General features: G+C 41.1%; 4 protein-coding genes across 5 annotated transcripts; 1 reads left to right on the forward strand and 3 right to left on the reverse strand.

The window, feature by feature from the left end:
• Window positions 1–735: 735 nt before the first annotated feature.
• Window positions 736–9,404, reverse strand: LOC130690468 (protein FAM13A-like). Of its 2 annotated transcripts, none has more exons than XM_059495813.1 (12): window positions 9,331–9,404; window positions 7,871–8,450; window positions 7,716–7,800; window positions 7,423–7,520; window positions 4,138–4,366; window positions 3,651–4,038; window positions 3,361–3,524; window positions 3,026–3,267; window positions 2,668–2,962; window positions 2,200–2,391; window positions 1,783–2,123; window positions 736–1,715 (listed from the first exon to the last, which is right to left on the reverse strand). In XM_059495813.1, exons 3-12 carry the CDS (start codon window positions 7,770–7,772, stop codon window positions 1,472–1,474), a joined length of 2,250 nt encoding a protein of 749 aa, XP_059351796.1. In that variant the 5' UTR covers window positions 7,773–7,800; window positions 7,871–8,450; window positions 9,331–9,404; the 3' UTR covers window positions 736–1,471. The 2 variants fall into 2 exon arrangements, with proteins under 2 accessions (XP_059351796.1, XP_057369449.1); XM_057513466.2 differs by lacking the exon at window positions 9,331–9,404 and adding an exon at window positions 9,077–9,093.
• On the forward strand, window positions 9,401–10,350 carry LOC130690502 (actin-related protein 2/3 complex subunit 3-like). Its single transcript, XM_057513508.2, has 3 exons — window positions 9,401–9,582; window positions 9,677–10,046; window positions 10,107–10,350. Exons 1-3 carry the CDS (start codon window positions 9,577–9,579, stop codon window positions 10,262–10,264), a joined length of 534 nt encoding a protein of 177 aa, XP_057369491.1. The 5' UTR covers window positions 9,401–9,576; the 3' UTR covers window positions 10,265–10,350.
• Window positions 10,351–10,394: 44 nt separating this feature from the next.
• Window positions 10,395–11,835, reverse strand: LOC130690497 (endoplasmic reticulum resident protein 29-like). The gene is made up of 3 exons (XM_057513504.2): window positions 11,516–11,835; window positions 11,056–11,307; window positions 10,395–10,981 (listed from the first exon to the last, which is right to left on the reverse strand). Exons 1-3 carry the CDS (start codon window positions 11,639–11,641, stop codon window positions 10,589–10,591), a joined length of 771 nt encoding a protein of 256 aa, XP_057369487.1. The 5' UTR covers window positions 11,642–11,835; the 3' UTR covers window positions 10,395–10,588.
• Window positions 11,836–12,484: 649 nt separating this feature from the next.
• On the reverse strand, window positions 12,485–20,714 carry LOC130690462 (cadherin-23-like). The gene is made up of 30 exons (XM_057513459.2): window positions 20,085–20,714; window positions 19,855–20,014; window positions 19,554–19,771; window positions 18,998–19,492; window positions 18,801–18,936; window positions 18,399–18,733; window positions 18,101–18,332; window positions 17,908–18,041; window positions 17,273–17,845; window positions 17,124–17,210; window positions 16,904–17,028; window positions 16,704–16,834; window positions 16,491–16,627; window positions 16,150–16,425; window positions 15,968–16,087; window positions 15,762–15,903; window positions 15,564–15,697; window positions 15,311–15,494; window positions 15,140–15,246; window positions 14,944–15,063; window positions 14,733–14,868; window positions 14,486–14,661; window positions 14,302–14,422; window positions 14,068–14,237; window positions 13,923–14,007; window positions 13,528–13,844; window positions 13,279–13,463; window positions 13,098–13,224; window positions 12,908–13,032; window positions 12,485–12,798 (listed from the first exon to the last, which is right to left on the reverse strand). Exons 1-30 carry the CDS (start codon window positions 20,280–20,282, stop codon window positions 12,624–12,626), a joined length of 5,661 nt encoding a protein of 1,886 aa, XP_057369442.1. The 5' UTR covers window positions 20,283–20,714; the 3' UTR covers window positions 12,485–12,623.
• Window positions 20,715–20,861: the final 147 nt, after the last annotated feature.

Raw genomic sequence — 20,861 nt, forward strand, 5'->3', positions numbered from 1 at the left:
GCACACCGTGAATTGGTATCTCTTGTTTTATTTTCGTATGCTTCACTACGTTTTTAACATCTGAATTGTCATTCGAAAAAGTAGGAAATAAAAACAGAGTTCCGTATTACTTGGTGGCCTATTTCTCTGGCCACCCTACGGTTCTCGCGCCCCACATTGTTATAGCCTATATAATGTGACATCTTTCTTTTTATTGCCACGAATTACTGTAATTCCTGCTACGGTAAAAAAAAAGCGTCAAAATTCTAACACTCCAAACAGCATTCCATGGTGTAACCAATCCGATGACGAACTGGATCACCATTTTTGGCATGATTGTAATGAATACCTGGTGGCACTGCAACATTCACGAGCTACGTCGTTGAAATGATCTCGGCAATAAATTGTGAGCAGGAATCAAACTGGACTCCACCTCTCAATCTTTCTACAGATTTTGTGTTACAGTCAGGGAAACCAAAGACGCGTAAGTTTCTATTCATATCTAGATCGGTGAACTATAATTATTCATGCATCGCAGGAGGAAGTCGTCGTTCAGACGTTCAACGCCCCTACGGGTATCGAATAGAGACGTAATTAATGGGCCAAACAGGTTTCGCCCATGAGATCATTGACAGCATCAATTCAAATATAGGATTCTCAATTGCCTAAAAAAGAAATGCAGCACAGATTGATCACCAACTATCTCAGGCAACATCAATTTCATTAATGATTCGTTTCTATTAAGAAATGAGGAAGTTCAATGTTCGGTAGTTATTGGTATATTTTCAACGATATTACAGACGAGACACTACAGTCTATCAAGACTCTGATGATATATCAAAACAAAAAAATTTCCGAGAGGCGCTCTGCGTGGCACCAAAGTTTGCACGTAGATGATATTGCAGTGAGATTCGAGTTGCGACAGACAAAAGAGATATAAGGTTATACATGTGTACGTCATTCTTTCCGTTCTGTGTTAGGGTATTTTTTTTTTTTTTTGAGAACAATAAACTCTTTTTTTAAACATTATCAAAAGAAAAATAGAGAGGACAGAGGATCTCTTTTTATAATTGTTTGTACGCAGATTCCTCTCCCTTGTTTCTTCTTCTAAAATAGCGAAACATGATTCCATATTCTTCTTTTTACCCCGTACACGAACAGCAAAATAACATAGTGACCACGAATCTAGCGATAAAGCTTTTCAACTAACTAAGTGTCAGCCATTATTCACATTTGTAAGAACAGGAATCCATATAAATACCAAATTAATCTTAATCTTTTTTTTCTTTCAGAGGCTTCGACCCACCGAAGCCAATAATAGCACTGGCCAAACGAACAAAGTTTGCAACATCGCAGCTGCCAATTATTAACAAAAACAAAAATGAAAAAAAAAAGGACATGATGGGAGTTTCGTAATTTCCGGCAGTTTTTTCTTTGGTAACAGATGAATGAGGTGAGTTTCTTTTCGCGAAAAAACAAAAATAACGAAACGTTATAAGGTGGCACTGCCATCGTGTTTGGCTACCAACGCTTCCAGCAGCCGCAATTTGGCCCGAGCATGGCGGTACTGAGCGTAGACGGGCTCCAAATGTCCGTCCACATCCTCATCACCTGCCGAAGAATATCTCGGCGCTGGGCTTTGATGACGCAACACGTCCGCTTCCAAATCGCGAATGGCCCGTCTCAATCGACGTTTATCTTCACGAACATGACGCAGCTGTTCCATAAGTTGATTTCTACACGAACGAAATGAAAATGAATATTTGCATATTAAGTTTAAACGGCTATTAATGATAAACGTACAATGGCAGAGCGTGTAGATTTTCGTCGATATTAAGTGAGATCTTTTTGCGTTTCCACATGACCAGCATCGGATCGTCCGTGTTCCAGGAGGCTAAATCCTGATCTTTGCGTAGCTCCATGCCTGTGCTGGGCGTCACGAGATGACGTTGACGGCTGGCAGAGGCACCACGCAGATCCATTTCTTCCATCGATTCCAGCGATGGGGTAGCCGGTGCCGAATGTCGGTGCAACAATCCACCAGGCCGCGTTTCGCACAGTTCAAGTGTCTCGTACTCGAGAATAGGGGCTAAATCGCAGACTTCTTCTTTAGAGCGCGATACTCCCGACCTCACCACCATTCGCTGCCCATTTCCAAAAAATATCAAATGTCAGGCATTCAACTCGAATAGCTTAAAATATTTGAAATAAAAAAAATACCTTGAGGATTCTATAGCGATCGTAGAGTGGTCTCAACAGATCTTTATGTCTGTACGATGCCGGCCGTCCGTGGAGTGATTCGACGTAGAGCAAAGCTCGCTGGACAGCTAATTTTTCATCCAACACTTCTTTGGCAGTTAATTTCTCAATGGCTTCCGCACGTCCAGCTAATTGTCTGTTGTTGGTCAAATGCTAAAGTTCAAACAAAAAGGGGGACATTTTAAAACATCGGATTCATGAATCAACGTTCGTAACGACAAAGAAGCAAATCTCAAATGACACGGGTTAAGTGACTGAAACCAGCTAATCATGACAGTCGTTAATTCTAACGGCGTCCGGAAGTCCATCCATTCGTCACTTCGCTACGCCTTGATGCCAACAGTGCAACTATGGTAATTGGAATCCTTAAGCCACACGACACCCTGGAGGCAAGTAATCAAGCAAAACAATTAAAAAAGGTTAGCTCACCTCTTGGACTTCGATCACCGTCTCTTCGACCGACGGCGTACACGGTGCCGATGGCCTTTCCCTGGAAAAGAAGGTGGCCGTGGTTGTAGTGCCTGCCGGGTCTCGGGTCTCAGCTATCTCCACCGACTCAGCCAAGTGATAGCGCTCCTTCAATTGTTTCAATTCTTTACGGGTACGAGCCAATTCAGTTAAAACCCGTTTCGTATTGCGATCGTCCATCTTCTGATGATGAGACGGCCTGTACCCGTAACGCAGCTCAAACGCATCCTCGTACAACTTGACTTTTTGTTTCAAACTGCGTATAAATAAAAGATGATTTATGAAAAAGACTTAATTTTAAGTCTTTCGGCTAAATTACCTGTGAATTTGCTGGACGAGTTGCCTGGCCCGAATGGTGGCAGGATGTTCGTCCGTTCCGACAAGGTTACGATTGGCACTGTGCAAGTTATTTAGGTTGCCCAGGGCGATGAAAGCGGTCCGCTTTTCTTGAGGTTCTTTGCATCGACCGTGAAAGCCGCGCACATGAAACGATCCAGCTGGCTCATCCATCTCTGGCGACAGGACTCGCGGCGAAACTGTCACGTCCTCATCTTCTTCGTCCTGGACAAAACAAATCGCGTTAGTCTACAGAACAAATACACACACAAAATTCCACAAGACAAATAGGTTGGGTCCACGTGCGCAAGGTCATACCGGGAGGCTGTTTAGCGAAGCCCAGCCTCTGGCTGGTCTCATTCCGTGGCTGGTAACTGGCTCGTTGCCCTGTCTGTCACCATTCTCACTGCCATCGTCATCTTCTTCTTTGTCTCGTAATTGCATCAAGTCAAAACAGAGCTGTTGCCGAAATTGCCCTTGACCTGGAACAAAAGACGTTGCAAAAAATGATTGAAAATAGAGTTGCAAAAAAGCTCATCGGTGCAGAAATTTTTAAAAAAGGGACAAGGTCAGTGTTGGTCCCAAACAATGCTATTCTAATTATTTACCACTAGCGCACTTTTCCGGGTCCATCGATTCCGGCGGAACAACGTCTGGCGTCAAAGCTTCGTGTTTGACGATATTTTTGTCTTCGACGGATGAACGTGGACTGTCGCAGTCCTTTCGCTTATTGCGCCGTCGGCCGCCCTTGGGCGTCCCGCTTCCACCGCCCAACAATATCGACACGGGTCTGCTCTTGTTTGCGCTCGGGAAACTGGCAAAGCGTTCCAGAATGCGACGCTCTTCATGCTCCTTATCGGCAGAAACGACTTCGAGCTGTTCGTCCGGAACAATGGGATAAGTGGCTGGTGAGCCGTAAGAAATAGGCGACGACGCTTCATCCTCTAAAGCGAAAGGATAACGTCGCCAGCACAGCGTTGCATCACTGCTCGAGCTCTGAAAATATGTCATCATAATAAACAAAACAAAAATTGATGTTTACATTTTCAACAACTTTCTCTTTTCGTCAAATTTTTAAAATAATTTTCGTTTTACCTGAGTTTCATCGGATAGCTGCCCAGCAGACAATTCCTTCCAAATGGACATTTGAACTGTGATGGAGGCTGGATTGTAATCGCTTTCATCTTGTACGGTGATCGTTCTGGCAACGACCAAGTCTTCATTCCTGTCGTTCCACGGTGTGTAATCATTGCTATTATCTGTCGGATCCAGTCCTCCACCGCCGCCCCATCGGTGCCCAGTCGGCGAACAATGGACGGGCGCACTGTAATTCGTTGCACAAACGAAAGTCATGACGTGAATTCAAAGTGAAAACCACCAATACCACACAAATAAAACACAAAAGAATTAATATCGTTCCCTCACCAGTCTCTTTGACTTTGTGTCCCCGCATCACAACTCGTCTGCGTGCTTTTATACAAACATCCGTGGGGGAGAAGAAAGCCCGTCCCTCTTCAGCAAAGCTCCGCCCCCCCCCATCGGGATATTTCACCCGTGTCACGTAACCACTCCACTGGGCAAAACAAAGACGAGGCTGACCCTTTTTTGCAAAAAATCATTTGCCATTTTTCATTTCGGGCCAGTCAACGAACTTGTACCATACGACGACTGGTACACAACGGGTCGTCGGATCAAGTGCTCGTTTTGATACGGCGAAATTTTCAGCGTGACTAGTCTCCCAGCTTCTCCGAGCTTTCGTCTGCATAAGACATATCGTATTATAAAGTAGATCCGACTCCCAAGGTGAAATCGTGAGTACGCAATTCCAATTAGCCTCGAATTGATGCTGACGCTCGACGAATGAAAACAACAAAATTAAACGATAATTCCCTTTCTCCATTCATCGAATAACGCGTTGGGGGAAGCTTTTGTCTACAACTTAATCACGCACGCCACGAAGAAACCTGTCATAAGGTGTTTTTTTCTAAACAGCTTCACGGCCGATTGACGTCATTTAAACATTGAAATTCGGATACGTCCTGTTAACAAAGCGGTTTGAAGCTCTTTGAATATTAACCTACATGTTCTTTCTTTTTTATTGATTTTACACAAGAAAAGGAACGCAAATCGATTTACTAGGAATAATGGGAGATTACGACCGTCCTTGAATGATTCATCGTAATATTCCCATTTTCTGCCAATCGAAATAACGCGGTGGTAGACGACATTGTTGGGATTCAATAAACTTTTTTTTTACACACTTCTCTATCACCAATAATTTCAGCACACACAGCACTTTCTTGGTCATTGACATTCAAACCGAGCGGCTGAATGGCGAACGTGAGACGCTTTGCCGTGCAAACAGAAAGTGAGAGGAGCCATTAACGCGTCCATCAAACTTGTTAACATAAATCATCCAGAAGAGCCGAGCGAAATAACTAATAAAACGGATCGATAACATGTTCTTCAAGAGAAATGTTCCAGCATCATTCTACATTTACTGTAAACGAAGAGCATAGCAACAAGCGTTCAGGGACGGCCAAAAAAACAACGTACCGAACTCTCATTTCTTTCTTCACCCCGGGACGAATATCGATCGGTATCGTTCAAATAAAAAAAAAAATTTCCTCGTCCAAAAGAACGAGAAGGTTTATGAATGATCTGCCGGAAGAGTTTCCTTTGATTAATCAAAAAAAAAAGAGAAAAACTCTTTTTCACCAAGCGTTTCGTCCATTAGTCTAAACCGAACACCCTGGCAAATGTTCAAGAAAGAGGAATACAGAAATGTGCACAAAAAAAAGAAAAAGACTTAAGAAAAGTTTTACATCCGAACCCGACAGGTCGTCGGCATATCCCTTTCCCGCCGGAACAAAGAAAAACGTTCGTGCAAAGAGAAATCGACGGATCGATAAGAGACGCTAGAGGGCGAAGAGAGATTCTAGGTTGATCTACATTTGCGAGTAGTCGATCCACTCGAGGCAACAATTAAATTAAGACCATTTCCCCTTTTTGTCGTAGAGAAGCACTTGATTTTTTTTTTTTTAAGATAGGGAACTCGATGACAGATTGGATTTCGAATTAGTTGTACACCGAGCACAAGATCTACATGGTGGGCGTGACATACACGAGTGGCATTCAAACCCGTCCACGTGACTGAATAATCAAACGCAAAAAAAACACAAAGGGACCCAACAAGAAACCTCAAAAAGATTTCCGTCTCAATTCTTGGCACGAGAGCTCTATTTCGATTCAACAACGAAAACTTCTTTTTTGAAAAACGAAAAAATTCGGCGTAGTACACTACCTCAAAACAGTTGCCATTCTTTTACGATGTGCGACACAAAATTCTTTTCTCAGTAATCATTGGTCTTGCAACACTCTTTCCTTCTAACGTCTGAGAGTTTCGTAAAGTATATCCACCCAAGTACATAAACGACGTTGGTAAACTAAAAGTTAGGCACGTTAGACACACACACAACCACCGATGAAAAAACACAACAACAATGTAAATACTGATATACCACCACTTGTCTTCTGCTAGAAACCGAGGTGTGTGCTTGACTTTTCGTTTAAAGATTACGCCTCTTTTGCTTTGAATTGACAGTGTGTCTACGTGCCACCACAATGCCAACCCTTCCCCCCTTAAGAACACAAAATTAAAAAAGTGGGTCAGCAGCGGTTACAAAGCTCGAGCAGCAAAAAGGAGGTAACTAAACATTTTGTAGGAAATGCGTATAACCTTAACGAGATGCGGGAAAAAATAAACGTGATTATCGGAATCACGATCGTTTATCTATTTATCTTTTGAATCTTTTTCTTGTGTGTGTGGCAGAGGTCAATCTCAGCCAAAAATAGATTCGTAGCCCGGGAACACTGTTTTGCCAGTGATTGGCAAAAAAAGAGCGACTTGTTTACCTCCATCAAGATCCTACACGCCCAAAAGAATTTCTTATGAAAGAAAAAGAAAGAGCCCGCAACGTCGCACTATGTTTACCTACACAACCCTAAAGGAAAATAGTATTTCCTTTTCTTTTTATCTCTCTTTCTGGCAGGATGTCAATTATTTGGCGAATTTCAAGCGAATGAGTTGGCCAAAAATTTAGAAATAAAAAAAAAAGGACTAAGAAAAAAATAGTTTGACATACGAACTGAGAAGTGCCATTGAGTCTGGATTCTAGTTCTTTCTGGTTTTCAGCGTTCCGATGCTGCCTGTGCCAAGAAACGGACGTCAACATCTTTCGACGACGAAAGCAAAAAATCCCAGTACAAAAAACAAAAAATGGGTAAATGACACTTGGTAACTTTCTTTTTGTAAAGACACCAACGCCAAAAGCCACCCACAGTCGTCACGGTCTAATAAGATGACAAAACGTCACTTACTGATGACTTATCGGGATACAGGATGTCCTTTTTGAATCTGACTGCAAAGTCCGGCCATTGTTGCTTGTTTCTTCCTCGTTTTCGTAGCCACTCAGAGCCTGGAATATGAAAAAGAGGATAGAATACAAGCCATTATACATCATTAAAAGTGAATCGCATGCAAAGGGCATCCACCATATTCAAAACGGCGACATGTGTGACGCAAACTACGTACAACCGATTTTTTTTTGTTTTTAAGATATCGATCGTTTGGCCTGCGTCACGATAGATTTTTCACGTTTGCTGTTCAATACCTGAGATGGGACATTGTCGATATCGAATGTTTCGAAGGACGTTCGTCGTCTCATCATACAGGGCCTGCTGTTATTCTCCTCCCAACTGGATAAAAAAAAAGACAATAGCGTTAGATAACCTCGTAACAATTAAAACAGGGAAACAGGTAGTATACTCAAATCGCTCCAGGTTGTCGGCCAAGGTTGACGTTGAGGCACTTCAGTTATTTAGTTGATCCAGAAAACCCACTAAAAAAGCGTTGCAATTTGTTTTTTTCTTTGTTCCTAATGAGTCTGCAGGGTGAAGTTTCACCCGGCACATGCCATATCACGATCACGACACATTTTTGGCCCTTTCTTTGTGTGACTGAAGAAATTGATTTTTTTTTTTCCACCAATTAAAAATGTTTTTTGGAAAATGTCAGACCCAATCTACGGCTGTTTCAAACAGTGAGTCGAAACGAGCTTTAGGCTAAGCATTTGCAAAAAAATGTTATGGGCTCCACAGCGAACCGACCACCCAGTACTTTTCTTTTTTGATTTTTATCTGAAAAAAAAAACGTGGGAGAGATTGTTCTAGTGATCCGCACAGACACTCGATCCGTAGGTTACTGGACCTTTTTCCTTGAGTCGCGTGCTGCTAAGAAGGGACGTGGCATCGTTCTCTTCCGGATCGATGCGACGCAGACTCGAGGTTTACAAGGCTGCCCTTTAATGCAGGAAAGCCAACGTTGCACGACTAGACAAATCAAAACCCTGAATAAAACAAGAGCAGAAAAAAAGAAGAATTAAGCGACTTCCATCCACTTCATGATTCATGAATGAATAAACTACGACGCATACAGCCAAGAAATTCGATTGCAAAAAAGAAAAGGACGATTGAATTTCGACTTCAGCTGAGGAATGTTGTCAATATCAAATTGCTTGAACGATATTCAACACTCTGGCCGCCATTCATCAACACTTTTCTGACTGTTACATTTTGTACATTTCATAAGTAAAGAAGGATCCAGATGCTGACATCAACAAAAAAGAACTTTTGTTCGAGACGCAGTGAATTTTATCTCCTGTTACGGGCATCGAAAATCGCATTGTCCTCCTCCACAGAGTCAAAACAAGGGAATCAAAATAACTGGATCGTATTGTAACTACGCAGCAATCACCGACAAAAAGCATGCTTCCATCTCCTCCCCCATGAAGAGAAAATGCTCACAGAGAAAATGTTAGTACACACACGACACGAGGCAGGAAGATGCCCCCAAGGTCGAGAATATTTTGGTCCTTCCATGCTGATTTTATGCAAATTAAGAAACTATAGACACGAGTCACGATTCCTTGTCCAGGCGATATACAAGCAAAAGAAGTGCATCAAATTACCATACCGTCAACAGGATGGTGTGTGAAAACAGTGTTGAACAATAGTCTATTTTTAGGTTTATGCCGGCAACAACAAAAAACAAAAATGGGCGCCACCGCCGAGTTTTGTAACAAATACCAGTGTGAGTCGGTGGCCGGTAATAGATTACAGTGGCAGCTCAATTCTAACTCAATCAGTCTAAGCCACAACCGCGAACATAAGACGTGACTAGCAAGCCAAATCTATGCATCATGATAAGAGAGACGAAAAAGTTCTTACCTTTTTTGTGCACAACACTTGGCATTACACTCCCGAATGTCTCGACAAGTCGGTCTGAATGTCTGCGAACGAAGTCGTATTTGGTTGTATTCGATTACCGATAGTTAAGCTCAAATATCGATTGAGATTACATCGAGATAAGTTCGGAGGAAGGGAGTGTTTTGACAATATTGGGCAACATTCGGTGGGCCCGGCTCAAATTATTTTCATTTAGAGCTGTCCATTCGCACATTTCTAAAACAAAATATGCCGGTATGTATTGTGTTTGTCCGAATTTAGTAACTCTCTGAAACTCGAAAGATGGGCATAATTCAAAGTTATTTAAAAATGCTTCTCATTTCCACAGGCTTATCATTCCCAGTTTTTGAACCCACCCCAAGTTGTCGGGAATATGGCCATTTTGCCATTAAAAACTCAGTTCAGAGGGCCAGCCCCTAAAGAAACTGGGGAATCTGATGTCCTGGATGAAGCATTGTACTACTTCAAGGCGAATGTTTTCTTCCGCACATATGAAGTCAAAAGCGAAGCAGACAGGCTCCTTATCTACCTTACACTCTACATTACAGAGTGCCTGAAGAAACTCCAGAAGTGTTCAAATAAAAGTGTGGCGCAGAATGAGATGTACTCTTTGGCGATATCAAAATTTGACATTCCTGGTGAACCAGGTTTCCCCCTCAATTCTGTTTACGCCAGACCCACCACCCAGCAGGAAGCAGGTAAAGTAATGGTAAAAATTTAAGCAACTTAATAATTAAGTAATTTTTATATTTTTATAGACCTATTAAGGCAGTATTTGACACAAGCAAGGCAAGAGATAGGGTTAAGGCTGGTAGATAAAGTTTTCTTCACAGAAGATGGAAAACCTTCAAAATTTTGGCTCTGTTTTGCTAAAAAGAAGTTTATGGACAAGTCATTATCAGCACCTGGAATGTGAGAAGTCATTGTATTAAACCTCCCTGTTTATCTTTCCATTATGTATACATGCAAAATGGTTTGATCAAATAAATTTAATGTGTTCAATTTTATTTCTAGTTGAAATAAAACACAGAGTTTAAGAAAACGACTACAAGGCGAACCAAATAGTTGTATTATTAGGCAATAAAATTTAAAACACATACACAGAAACATAGTATTTGCAAACGGAAAAAAAATGAGATGCATTCTTTTGAATGCAATTGCTGGGTAGGAGCTCGCACTGAACGACATTGGCCGTGATTGGCACCTATCAAATGACGGATGAGGCAATTTTTGTCGGATTTTACAGTTCGATGTTAGCTGTTGGATTTGTTTTTTGGAATGACTGTAGAATGTTGAGACGCCTCTCCATTTCGTCTTTCTTTTCTTTGGCCAAGTTTCCCTTGCGTAAAGCATCAACTCGAGACAATTCTGACATAAGAAAACCGTCACCCTTCTCAATCATTTTGCGCATAACCTTGACGTAAACCTCGGCTGATTTCCGTTCGCTGCCGAGTGAAACCTTGTCCCATTCATCCTCCGCCTGGCGTAGGATTTCCTTCCGGTCGGAAGAGCTCGTAGTTGCCATAAATCGTTTGGCTAGCCCGTCAAATACTTCTAAACATCCCGGTAAGCCGACCCACAAGCCACTAGTAGAGCTCACAAAGCGTTGCATATGTTCAAGTATGAATTCTCCCTGTTGAGAAATATGATCCATAATATTTACTATATTTATCATAATACTTTAGAAATGCTTTAGCCAATGTGTACCTGGTATCTTATTGGCTCTGTTTTTCCTTGTTGGAACAACAGCATAACAGGATAGTCTTCTTTGACTATCTTGTACCGTTCAGCTACATCTACATTTTCTTTGTCCCCATAATCTTTCACTCCAACTTCAGCAACTAAGATGTCTGGGTTGGAAGATAGTGCAGCAGACATCTTCCCAAATTGTTCATGTTTATCACCGTAGGGATAGGCAACATCAATTTTCACAACAGCAGCTTTGAATTTAGATACGACCTAACAACAGAAATTGATGAGTTAAGGAGGAATTTTGGGTTCCAATAAATTAAAAGTAAATAACGTTACAAGTAATATTTTTTATTGTTTAATGTTTGGTTAATAATATAAAGAAAAATATTGATTAGCACAAAAACTAGATATCTGCTTTATATGAGGTCAATAATACCTTTTTTTTAAATTAAAAAAATTATTTATAACACATTACCTTTTCAAATGAGTAGGAATCCAACTGCACACAACCTTGGCAATTACTGGATGCTGCACTGGTAAGGCAGAATAGAGTGCTGAAAATGCACAGTATAAAATATGCATAGGCAAGACTGGGTGACATTGTGTAAGAGATAAGGAAGGACTTGCTTAATACTGCACAGTTAATAAAGCACTCGTTTGATGCTTTTGTTGTGTCAACGAGACTTTATATCTGAAACGAAGTCAATTCTTCGTTCTGGATGTTTCTGTAACACGTTTTCCAATTCGAAGCTGACACATTGCAGCTGCGTTGCCACGCAATGAATGCGACGTCAACAAAATAACAATGTATTTTCCCCATTCGAATTTCATCGGCCATTAAAACGGTAGTATCTTATCTAAAAAGGAATTTTCATGTCTAAAAAAGGATAGTTCGATACGCAGTGAGAAAAAATTGCAATGCATAAAGCTTTACGAATTGGTTGCATAAGAATTGTGTTTGGATTTCTGAGGATAACTTAGTCTTGGTGTAACGTTACTGAATGCTATCAACTACTTTTGGTTCATCTCTTCAGCTGACATCTACAACGCCTCTCAGCCTAATAGTTACATGGCGCTAACTTGGTCCTCAACTAATTTGGACAATAAGTGTTACACAATACCCCATTAAGTTGTTGTTCCGGATGTTGAAAACTGATTCCGTCCATTATAAAATAAGGTACAAAATTCCCGATCCTAAATAACGATTAGCTGCCAATTAATAATTAGAGATCAAGATGACTAGACTCGCAGACGACCCGTCTGAAACAAATTAATCTTATTAAGGTTTAAAAGAACAACTTCGCTTTCGTTTTCTCAAGTTTCTCGTTCCTCATCAACATGTGTCCATTTACTCAGCCATTGGCGTTGTTTACCAGTTGATATACAAAAAGCAAGCAAGTGGTCCATCAACTGCATGTATGGGACATAGGCGAACAAGTTGAGAGACCCTAAATATCGTTTATGAAGTCAAAAGTCTAAAATTATAAAAGTAATCACAAACACAGGTCGTGTCTTTTTGCTTTAGTAAATAACGACACGCGCGATTGCACTTGGTAATGCCGTCCTTTGGCATTCAGCTCACATTACAGAACCGATCTGGCAAGGGATGAGTGGCCATCATAATATATCTGGCTATCGGGGCTCAGATTCAACAACGAAGCGTGAGGTTGAACAATCGACGACGACCTCCTCGTTCCCGTTCCAGATCGTTCGGCTACCTGTATACCAGGATTTAGTTTTTTCATTCTCGATTCGTATCTGTAAGGATATTAAATAAGTACAAATTGGAACAGGTAAAATTAAATAACGAAAGATTTGTAAAAAAAAAAGTAAATTTTGACTGTGATTAGATAAATTATTTTTTTACCTTGTAAATAGGCAACATGTTGTTAAGGCTGCAATAAGTGCCATTGCACCAATCAGACAACCAATAACCAGTAACCAAATTTCAAGGTTGTTGATCTCGTATAGAGTTCCACGAGGTACGCAGCGCTTCAAGTAAACAAAACGCGATATAAATTAGACACCTTTTACTCACGATGTCAAGAAAGAAGTACCTCTAAGTTGGCAACAGAGAATTTATCGTAAACGCTTCGTAGACGCTGGTTTCGCTCTGCATTCAGAAGCAATTCCGTGTCTTTTAGATCAAAAACGTGATCTTTGCCGACCAACTGGAAGCAGGAACTAAACAGGAAACGTATTAGCTGAAGAACCTGGCAATTAATAAATAAACAATACCTAGTACTGGAAAAGTCTAGAGCTCCATCACGCGAGTAGAACTGAGACTCGTACAGATTTAAAGTCAGCGGCAACTCAAGGCTTTGTTCAACTGACAACCGAAAGTCGGCTAGCATAGGTTTTACATCGGGAGGGGGTTTAGTAAACACGAATTTCATCAACTCCGAATCTCGTAAAATGTAAATCTGTGGATACAATTTGGAAATTATTCAAATGAATCGACTTCATGAAATAGTGATGCAAGGTTACCTTCAGCGTATTAAAAGCTTTGCGGGAACGGCTTTCTTCACCGGTCCATGCGCAGACATGAAGTAAGAAATAGCCGTCAACGAAGAGGCCGTAGGTTTGGCTAGTAGTAAGCAAACCAGAAATGGTATCCAAGTCGAATGTTTTAGCCACAGCTGGCGACGAGTCTATCTGTGTATCTCCTCCGCTTGAAGCATAATGGTGAGCACGTATAAAACTAACATTAAGTAGCTTGTAGAACACGGGGCCGGATTCAGCATCTGGATCAATGGCTTCTAGCCTCACCACCTCCGTATGCAGGGGTGCATTTAAACGTACACCTTTACTCAAAAACAAACAGGGTTTGAATTTCACCGACCATCTTTTTGCAATTAATTAATAATAACAATTGTTGTTACCGGTAGTAATATTCGTTTGGACAAATACCGGATCATTGTCGTCGATGTCTTTGACAGTGATTTTTACTTGAATTTCACTCGTGTCCTGGAAGTAACATTATGTATAAAAATCATGAGTCAAATGTTGGGATATCGTCGCATGTACCTGGGGATTGTACATCTTTCGCAATTCAGAAGGCTTTTCTGCTGGTTTAAAGCACTTGATGGTTAACAAGTAGCTATCTACCATCTCACGGTCGATAGTGCCTTTCACCAATAATCGAACCAAGTTGTCTGGATTTCGTTCCAGGGTGAATACTCCAGCGTCATCTCCAACTGGATGTGATTTAAAATACATTAGTAAAATGTTGCATCCGTTTGGCATTCTTATTAGTCTCACAGATAATAAGATATTCGATGGCAGCGTTTTCTCCTTGATCAGGATCAGAGGCCCTTAATTGATCAACACACCAACCAGGCTCAACCTGCTCTAGGACACTGAATTGCAGCGGCCCATCGTACTAGAATTGAAACACGTAATTTTTAAAAAACAGATATTTGGCTTGTAACGAATAAAAACATACCGGTGTGCGTATAAACTGTGGCGGATGATCGTCAATATCCCGCACGATAATATTTAACCGTCTAGTTGCTTGTTGTGACGGTGTTCCCTGATCTCGTGCCACAAGAATCAGCGTGTAACTTGCTTTGCTTTCACGATCGAGGCGAGCTTTTGTAGTTACAACTCCCGTAGCTGGATCTGAATGAGGAACAAATAAATAAATTAATAATAATAAAAAAAGTAATAGTATGGATTTATTATTAACTTACGGATTTCGAAGAAAGCATGATCACTACCAAGTGTTCCATCATCAAGAAACTTATAAGTAAGGCGTCCATTGGGCGTAGCTGGATCGTCCGGATCAATGGCCAATGCTTGAAATACAATGCTTCCAATAGGTGCTTCCTGCATTAAACAAAAATTGCATTGGACCCTAGCCAACTAAGGAAAATTATCAGTTCCTCTAATGATTTATCGTACCTCAACAATATATGCTTTCTCATCAAAGGAAGGCTTTACAAATGATGGTACACCGTCGTTTGGCGTGATGTCGCCTACATAAACGTTTATGTCTATATCAGAAAAAAGCGGGGATTCGCCCTAAGAAGGTAAAACCGAATGACAAAGATAAATGTTACGGTTTCACATTTGGAAGACACTCAATCGAAACCCATACCTTGTCTTGAGCTCTAAGGGTTAATACGTAAGGTTCCGATCGCCCTTTTCCTGTCAAGGGGCCCTTGACAATGATACTGCCCGTATTCGGCATAACCGTCAACAACCCTTTTAGTATAAAACTGGACTTGTAATTCTTTGCTTTATTACTTCAAACTGAAACTGCGGTTACCTTCTAGTCTGCCACCGTTCACCAAACTATACTCGACTATACCACCTTCTTGCTCATCAGGATCCACGGCTTCAACTTGCGATACACTCCAGTCTAGAGGAGCATTCTCCGGAACAACGGCAGTATATGAAGACTGAGTAAATGCAGGAGCGTTGTCGTTCACGTCTATAAGCTCTACCATTACCTTTAAGAGACGAACGGAAAACGTATTACTATTGCATAAAATTGCCATAATGTAATATAAAAGGATTACTAAAACAGAGGAACGTTGCTGCTCTTCACTGCCTTGTGGTTGATCTGCAGCAATGATGGTAAAAGTGTAGCTAGGTTGCTTCTCTCGATCCAGCGACACGTTTGGGGCCACCCTTACAACCCCAGTTGTGGGATCTAATCAACATGAAATGTCATTAATTCGTTTCTTTCGATTTCACCAACACTGAATCGGTTTTACCATCAATAACAAAAAGATCGGCCCCGTCACCCGAGACAAAGTAAAGAATTTGGCCAAACTTTCCGGAATCTTTATCTGTAGCTGACACTGTTACTAACACATCTGGATGATGAATAGATTCCGAAATTTTCACTTTATATTCCTTCAATGAAAGAAACAATATTCAGGACGGATGAAATGAATGATTTATCACTTAAACATCGTACCTCTTCGGCAAATTGTGGACTATTGTCGTTGGCATCCAATATATCGAGTTTGACTGTGGCTAAACTCATTCTCCTATTCTCTGCTTCACCAGCTATTGCTTGTACTTGGAATTGTAAGCTCTATAGCAACAAAAAGAGAATTATGGAACAGATTATGTGACACACAATCACGTTTTATGTACCTTGTTAACCAGTTCTTCATAATCGATACGCCTTTTAAATGTCAACTCTCCCGTCAACTTGTTCAGCTCAATCAGCGTGGAAATATCAGGATCCAGTATTGACTTGGCTGTGTTATTTATGGATTCCGTATCGTTCGTGAAACGAATTTGATCGAACAGAGATTCCAGCGAAGTCCCGGAATCGGGCTGTGTGCTTGTTAAGGCTTCACTCATCGGCTTTTGTTCATCCACAAGCTCGAAGTGAGAAATTAGCAGACCTGTGACAGGATCATGTGCCTACAGCGAAAGGGAAATAAGGTTATAAAACATTGAAGTAAAATTAACATAACGGAATGCTCTACTTGAAGAGTGAGGAATATAATGCCCGGGTCTTGCTCTTCAACCACTTCCGCCCTGATGATAGGATGTGCTGGCGACCACGGTGGTGAGAAAATGGGACCATTATCAGTGTGCGCTTGTACATAAATTGCAACCTCAGCTACAGGGAGGGAAAAAAAACGGTTAAAGAGTCATATAACTTCGTGACGAAAAAGAAAAGTTATTTTCTAACACACCAACGTCTGTTTGGTTCGGAAATTCTTGACTGGCATTCATATCCTCGACTTCAGCCCGAAACATTACGACAGCAGCATTTTCGTGGTCAAGCGGCTTGGTAAGAGTCAAGATGCCGGTAGTTTCCGAAATTCTCCAGATTCGTGAGATAATAATCGATAGATTAAAAATGAACTTCGTCTTTTAAATACAATTAACTTACGAGAAATATTCGCTTTGGATTTCGTTGCGTAAATAACCCCCTTTGTTCCTTATCTGGAATGGTTCCGTCAAACGAAATCTTAACTGTGAGCTTGTGTCAGGATCACTGGCCCCTAGAGCCAAAACCTGTAAGGGAAAAAAAAATGAATTCACAAAAAATAACGAATGGATTTCAAACATCTGAATTTACAATAATGCGTTCAACACCAAAAGTGAATTACCCGAGTTCCAACAGCCGTAACCTCGGCAACGTGATGAATAAACAGTTGCTTATCAAAATTGGGTGGTTTATCATTGATATCTTCAACCTTCCAGAATATAGATTTAAGTAATTTTGGTTTAATTTGAATGACAACAAACACACGTCTACCTGTATGGTGATTGTGGCAGTGGCCGTTTGGGCAAGAGGCTGGCCTTGGTCAACTGCAGCTATTGCTAACGTTAGAAGCGGAGATTCTTGATCCCATTGGAGCGCGCCACCGCGGGCGACCCTAACAATTCCAGACACTTCATCAACAGTGAACCAATCAACAGCTGATCCTCCAACAACGCGATAGCGAAGGTTTTCAGTTGGCCCATCTGGATCCGTGGCATTTAACTGAATGACAAACGAATCTGGTGTAGCTCGCTCGACTACGTTGATGTGGTAATGGCTCTGCTGGAAGATGGGTGGATCATTTCCATCGACAGCCCCCACAGTGATCGTCACCACTGTATCAGCGTGCTGGGGTGGCGTCCCTGAATCAGTTGCCCGTACTGTAAGCACGAACCTAACCTCACCCAATTCGGTCGCATTGATAGGTCGAGTAACATCTAGAATGCCACTATCGCGACCTATGTGAAACAGATTGTCTGCGGTATTGCCTGCTATAATGGAATAAGAAATTCTGCCATCTTGTGTCGGCTGAGAATGGCCTTTCCGCATCCCATCTTTGTCGGTAGCCTATAAGAATAAATTAAAGTAAAAAAGAGTAAATCAGTTTTAGAAATTGAATTCTGTATCACCTTTAGGACTAGCTGTGGGTCAAAGTCAATGGCTCGATTTTGAATAAGTCGCCTGTACTGATTCTGCTCAAAAACGGGCGGATTGTCGTTAACATCATCAATTTTAATGGTAAGCGGCACGGATGTTGATTTTCCTGTTATAAATTATAGTTTGAAAAACAATTTACGTATTGCAAAGTTAACCAAAACTTACCTCCTCCATCAATGGCCGTATAGGTTAACGTGAAGATATCTTGATCCTCATAATCTAAACAAGTTGAAAGTCCGCATATCCCCACTGTCAGGTCACCTGTAGATGCGTTAACTGAAAAGTGTTCAGATCCAAACCCCCTCAACTCGTAACGCAGTTGTCCGTAAACACCACTGTCAGCATCTGTGGCACTTAACCTTGAGATTAATGAACCTGGTGCTGAATTCTCAACCACCTATTCAATGGAAATCATCAGTTATTTTACGTTAAACAATAATTTTTCTAGGCTGTATCAACCTACATTAAAACTATATGAGGGTTCTTCAAATATTGGATTATTATCATTGACGTCAACTAGAAGAATAGTGAGTGTAGCTGTAGACGAGAGACGACGGCCTCCTCCTCGAGCAATAACTTGGACGACCATTTCCCGCCGATCAGGATTCTCGTAATCGAGTTTGTCAGCTCCAGTAACTTTAATGAGTACAGGTGTACGGCCTGTGGCTGACATCGGATGGACCTCAAAGATGTTATCGGCGTTCCGTAAGGGGATCAGTTCCAATCCGAACTGACTATGAACTCCAGTATCGCTATCCGATACGGTCATATCGAGACCAGGCAGCGCCTCTCCAATATCTAGAAACCGACGCTACTTCATAATAATGGGTTTCCAATAGAAATTACAAATAAGAAACTAAAATACCGAGATTTTCCGGGATGCCAATTGAATATTGTGCCTGATTGAACACTGGAGGTTGATCGTTGACATCGATGATCATCACAGTGACATTTTCTACAGTGAAATCGTTCACTGGTTTATTCCCAACCAACTCTGTTGCCTATAATTACAAAGATAAATCGTAAACTTTTTAACTTTTAAGACCATTATCTCATATTCACCTTTAATCCAAATGAATATGTGCCTCCGCTTCGCAGAATAACTTGGTCTTCGCGATCAACTGGGTTGTCAGATGCCACGATCGTCGCAGAGCCAATGTTATCATTCATTTTGAATGAGCTAACACGGAAATATCCTAAGGGATCATCGATGATGTCAAGCTGTAAATCACGAGGCTGACCCGTGTCTCCATCTCGCACAAGTACTTTCATTAGCGGATGACCAACAGGGCTGTTTTCTTGTATTACGGGACGATATGGTGCGTTTAGAAAGACCGGTGGCTGGTCTTGGACATCGAGGACTTCAACCGTTATCGTAGCCGTGCTGGTTAAGGCAGAGCCAGGCTCTTTGGCTAAATCCTCAGCTTGGAGAACTAACGTGAAACGGCTACTTTCCTCGTAGTTTAGACCACTTCTTGCCGACACAATGCCAGCAAATTTGCCTGGTGCAATACGCTGGCTTCGGACGGTAAATTTTTCGCATCCTTCAGGTGATTTCTACGCACGAAATGTCAAAATGTTTATTTTAAATGGCAAACACAACGGTTAGTGTTTATACCTGTTTCAAGCAGGTCAATTTAATCTCTCCATTACTGCCAGAGTCTGCATCTGAAATGAGGATTTTATTAAAAACTTGGGTGTTAACTCCAACAGTTTCGTTAACGGAAAATGAATAGGACGGCTCTGAAAATTTTGGGGGGTTATCGTTGCGATCTTCGATGGTGATCTCTCGTCGAATACTGACAATGTTAGGTTCAGCTGTTGGACCCTTCTCATCTAAGTGATTCAAATAGACAATTTTTGTGTTAAAAGTCAACTGCACATTTTCAGAATGGGAAGGTATTATGGGCAGTGCATACCAGTCAGAGTAATGATTACTTCTATTATTGCAGCAGCTTCATGATCTAATGCTTTTACTAAAGTTACAGCTCCAGTATTTCTAACAACACTCAAGTGGTCTCCACTAATGCTGTATGCAACTCTTGACCCTTCAGGGTCTTCTCCTCTCAATCGGTAAACCTATTTGAGAATTTGAGAAATCAACTTGTCAAACTAGATTCAAGAAAACCTGTTATGGTATGCCACTTACAATGGTTCCAACAGCTGTGTCTTCTGGAAGTGAAAAGCCTTCCATGTCTCCACCAGGGAGAAACTTTGGGGGCAGGTTAACTCCAATATTAAGCCTTCGATTTTCATCACCACCAATTTCAGATTCAAACAAACTTTTTTGACCAGACGAGGGGTTTGCCACTAGACACAGCAAGAATATGACGAAGCAGTTCAACATTTTCAAAAAACCCCAATTTTGTCAAACTTAATGTAAAATTTAAGAAACTATTGTTCACAAAGCACGAAGTCCAAAACTTTTTTAAACTCTCACTTTAGTTGCAGAAAACTTTCATCACATTTTAAGGAATGATTGGTCAGGTAACCATAAGTAGTTAAAACAACAGGAGATAGCGTTAGCCTCTATCGTTGAAGTCACTCGCAGAAATCATGTTGCATTTTCTCAAAATATCACGGCCACTTTTCTCTACCAACAAGAAACGAATGAAAAGTTTTGTTTATATTACGGGGCGTTTGAAGGCGAACAGTTTTGACGTTAAATTTCGTGGAACACTGCTCTTGAACGTCAATAGTTTCAGACTGTTTTTTCCCAAATGGCCGATAGAGCAGGTAGGTTGTTACACCAGGTAGTAGTCAACGCTCTTTTCAGCTCTTCTGCCAAGGAACGCCTCCAGCCACCAAGGTCGTATTTATGTCGAATTCCTTGTAGACATTATGTGCATATAATTCAACAAAGAATTATTTTATGTTTGACTTGGAATTTGCCTCAGATTAGTGCTTTGGACATCAAACTGTGTTA

Source organism: Daphnia carinata, chromosome 6 (assembly GCF_022539665.2).
Source record: "Daphnia carinata strain CSIRO-1 chromosome 6, CSIRO_AGI_Dcar_HiC_V3, whole genome shotgun sequence".
Taxonomy (NCBI): Eukaryota; Metazoa; Arthropoda; class Branchiopoda; order Diplostraca; family Daphniidae; genus Daphnia; species Daphnia carinata.